The sequence below is a fragment of the Odontomachus brunneus genome, unplaced genomic scaffold (assembly GCF_010583005.1).
Source record: "Odontomachus brunneus isolate Ranch 3 - 2012 unplaced genomic scaffold, Obru_v1 Obru_scaffold_001, whole genome shotgun sequence".
In the NCBI taxonomy this organism is placed as follows: Eukaryota; Metazoa; Arthropoda; class Insecta; order Hymenoptera; family Formicidae; genus Odontomachus; species Odontomachus brunneus.
This window is the reverse complement of record NW_022639451.1, coordinates 7,727,575-7,731,940: the sequence shown is the minus strand read 5'-3', so window position 1 is coordinate 7,731,940 and position 4,366 is coordinate 7,727,575. Positions and strand designations below refer to the sequence as shown.

The following is a 4,366-nucleotide window of genomic DNA, read 5'->3' as shown; positions in this document are numbered from 1 at the left end:
TACTAAATAGTAACTTTCTATTAGATAATCTTAATATCGACGATATATATAAACAACGGTATATTAAGCTGGTATCATTAACAAAACGTATTGTATTGATTGAATGCGTTATCGTTGATATTCATTATCGATATTAAGATCATCTAATAGAAAGTTACTATGTATGCGTATCAAGTAAGTAATAGCGAATTCGGTTGCTTGCACTAGTGTGCACTGAGTGCGCACTAAGGTTTGTTCATAGTATGTTATTATATTTAAAGATTGTCTTAAATAATTCTCAAATAAATTCTCAAATATTTTTAACCATAATATAATATGTATAACATCCGTACGAATCATTTTATTAGTTAAAATGTTTTTAAATATGTATTTAATACACGATCTTAAATATAAGAGTGTACTATAAACAAGCCTTAATGCGCACTCAGTGCGCACTAGTGCAAGCTACCGAATTCGCTATAAGTTAGTATGCGTATCAAGTGCACAATGTAAACCAAACCAATGGCTTGGTTTACATCGTACACTTGATACACGTACTAAATAGTAACTTTCTATTAGATAATCTTAATATCGACGATATAAACAACGGTATATTAAGCTGGTATAATACTCATCAACAAAACGTATTGTAATGATTGAATGCGTCGCCATTGATATGCATTGTCGATATTAAGATTATCTAATAGAAAGTTACTATTTAGTACGCGTATCAAGTGCACGATGTAAACCAAGCCAATGGGCGCATTCAGTAGAAAAAGCGCTCAGTGAGCAATCAACGATTATTGGTTCTTGCTATTAGATTCCTAAATCTAGACCAATTACATTGACAAATTACTCAACTGTTGTGCAACTGTTGAGTCTGCTGAATGCAGCCAATGTATCGCGTCTAGAGAGTGTGGGAGGAAAATGGGAAGGGAAGAGAGTCGATGGAACGCGAAGACCGCGCGCGTCATGGCGGCTAATGTCAGCGCCGTCAATACATCTGAGTGTTTTGGCGCTGGTGAAATGAATCTTTACTTTGCTCTGCGAAAATCTCAATCACTGCGATATAATGCAACGATCTAAGAACCCGACAAGAAACTTTACTCGAGTGTCCCGATAAAAAAATCGGTCTTCAAGGAAACGATTTGTCGTTAACGCGTGTGTCAATAGAAAAGTGTCAATGTTACCAAGATTCACAAAAGACAGTGGAGGACTCGATGTAGTCGGTGATTACACTGACACGTTAACGTTAAATGTTTTCGAACGTAAGATCGAGTGGATCGGTGACAGCGATGTGTCTCAACGTATCCGGATTACGTATGCGCGTCCCGTTTCGACAGAAGGTGGAGTCTTGGTACAAGGAAAAACGAGGAACAGAGCTTCGTGGCTCTCGTCAGTCGGCTACAGGGTTCAATCGCGTAGTTGACGTGAGACAAAATTATCGTTAGAACCACGGTAAACGGTAAGAAGCAGCACACATCGGACACAACGTTGAACGGCTGGTTCATTAAGGACGGTCAAAGGCGTGAATGCATTGCAAAGGGCGAACACGTTGTCGTCGTCGCCGTCGTCGTCGTCGTCGCCGTCGCCGTAAGCCGTGACCTGGCTGTGAAAATGATAAATATAGCAATGGCTGATAATGACAGTAGCGCGCAACGCTCTACGTAAAGTCTGCGTGGAGCATGCCGCGAAGACTTCCGTTATGCCGTTGGCTCCATACGAGGATACCCGGTCGCGAGGAATACTGGTGGATCGCGGTAGAACGCGGCGACCGGTAAGGAAGTCAAACAAAGGACAAGAGGGTGCCGTCACCGGTTCGGGGCCGGCACGTTAAATCGCGGTGACCTAATAAGCCTTCGCCCTGGAAAATGAACTCCATGCTATATACTCTGTACGGGTTCGCGATATTTTTCATGATATTCTGGTCGGGCATGTGGGTGGTGCACGTGTTGGCGTTGATCGCGGGCCGTTGGAAATTACATCGCAAAGTAAACCAAGCACCCAGCTATGAAACACCCTTACCAGGTGTTTCCGTAATAAAACCTTTGATGGGGGTCGATCCAAACCTCTTCGGCAACCTCGAAACCTTCTTCATGATGGAGTATTCTCGATACGAACTTCTATTTTGCGTGGAAGATGATTCGGATCCCGTATTGATGTTGGTGCGCAAACTGATCGAAAAATATCCGGAAGTTGAGGCGAGACTTTTCGTCGGTGGTTGTAACGTAGGAGTGAATCCAAAGATCAACAACATGCAGCCAGCCTATGAGGCTGCCAAATACGAACTTGTGCTGATAAGCGACAGTGGTATACGCATGAAGGAAGACACTTTGTTGGATATGGTGAATTATATGACAGACAAAGTAGCTTTGGTTCACCAGATGCCGTTTACCTGTGATCGAGAGGGTTTCGCCGCTGCCTACGAGAAAATCTTTTTTGGTACTGTGCAATCGCGAATGTATCTCGCCGCGGATTTGCTTAGGATAAACTGCCATACAGGAATGTCGGCTTTATTGAGAAAGTCCACATTGGACGAGGTCGGCGGTTTGAAAGCGTTCGGCATCTATCTCGCAGAAGACTTTTTCTACGCTAAATCGCTAACCGATCGCGGTTGGCGCATCACTGTGTCCTCGCAGCCGGCGCTTCAGAATAGCGGCCACTGCGAGTTGGATACCTTTCGAGCGAGATTACGACGATGGGCTAAGCTGAGAGTGGCGATGTTACCTACCACAATCGTTTTGGAACCACTGAGCGAATGTCTCGTCCTGGGTGGTTGTGCTTCTTGGGCAGCTAGTGTGCTATTCGAGTGGGACTCTCTAGTTTTTTACTTGGTACACATACTTTTGTGGTTTATGTTCGATTGGACGTTATTGTGTATTGTGCAGAATGGCCCGCTACCATTCAACAAACTTGAATTTGTGTGCGGTTGGTTACTCAGCGAGACCACGAGACCGTATCTTTTCCTTCAGGCTGTCTTAGATCCTCTTATACAGTGGCGATCACGTGTTTATAAGCTCAAGTGGGGCGGCGTCGCGGAGGAGGTTAAAGCGAAAGTCAAATATTAAGAATTAAGCGTATGCTTTCGTGCGTGCATTCGTGTGTGCAATTAGAGATAAACAAGAAATAGAGATAACAGTCTTCTTAACTGATTTACTTATCAATATGCGTAATCATACAAGGTACTTTAGTCATCCCGCATTTGAACTTACCTTTTGTTACTGATAGCGCGGAACTAGATCGATTTGAAGTAATAAGATTTTTGCGAATTCAATTCAAACAGAGGAACGTTAATAAGACGTTTCGTTGTGTTTTTTATGAATTTCGATAATATTTTTTTTTATGACACTTAATTGACCAAATTTAAATATTTACTATTTAAGCTCGACAGGTTTTTAAAGAATATTGTATTTAATACAATTTTTATAACAATATAGGATTGGCTCGAAATTTTGCAGGAAATTTACACAAGTTGCGAAAGTGTGCGATATTTAGAATACCTTGTATATTTATGCGCCAAACGTGATTATTGATGCGTTTTAGACTTATTATGTAGAATGATTTGACCAGCTTTGTTGATTTGAGTAATTCCTTAATTTTACATAATATGGAATTATTAACAAATACGGTGAATTGATAATTACATTATCGTAAATCCTCATTAATAAACTTCGTTAATAACAAATTTTTCAATATAAATTTAAGGGTAAATTTCTTTTAGCATTGCCAAATATATATATATATATATATATATGTATACATAGGATGTCTAAGGATTCGTCTCCACAATGTTTGTGAGAACGTAGAATGGATTGAGGTAAACATAAAAGTCCCATATCGATATTCGCAATAAATATCGAGGTTAATTAAAGAAAATTGGTGAATAATCATGCGCGATATGGTAGATGAGCTGTAGTAGTGATGTGTGCTTATATATTAGGTCAAACTAAACAAAAAATTTTTTATTATTTTGCAAATAACCACATAGATTTTTAGCCATTAATAAAAGAAAAATTGTTACATGATTGTGCACGATAATACATGAATCTTCTTTAATTAACAACTAAAAATCTATATAATAATTTACAAAATGATAGATGACTTTTTTGTTCAGTTGACCTAATGTAATACAAGTATACGAGATACTACAGCTTATCTACCATATCGCGCGTGATGATTCACTAGTCTTCTTTATTTAATATCTCGCGATTTGTTGCGAAACGGTATGGGACTTTTATGTTCATCTCAATTCGTTCTATGTCTCCATGAGCGCTTCGTAGCTTGTTCTAAAACACCTTGTATATATAAAATATATATGTAATTTATTTGATGTTCCGAAGCGTTTGCAGTACCGTATATATATATATATATATATATATATATATAT

General features: G+C 39.2%; 1 protein-coding gene across 1 annotated transcript; it reads left to right on the top strand.

The window, feature by feature from the left end:
• Positions 1–917: 917 nt before the first annotated feature.
• On the top strand, positions 918–3,904 carry LOC116847232 (ceramide glucosyltransferase). Its single transcript, XM_032822039.1, has one exon. It carries the CDS (start codon positions 1,851–1,853, stop codon positions 3,045–3,047), a length of 1,197 nt encoding a protein of 398 aa, XP_032677930.1. The 5' UTR covers positions 918–1,850; the 3' UTR covers positions 3,048–3,904.
• The last annotated feature ends 462 nt before the right edge of the window (positions 3,905–4,366 follow it).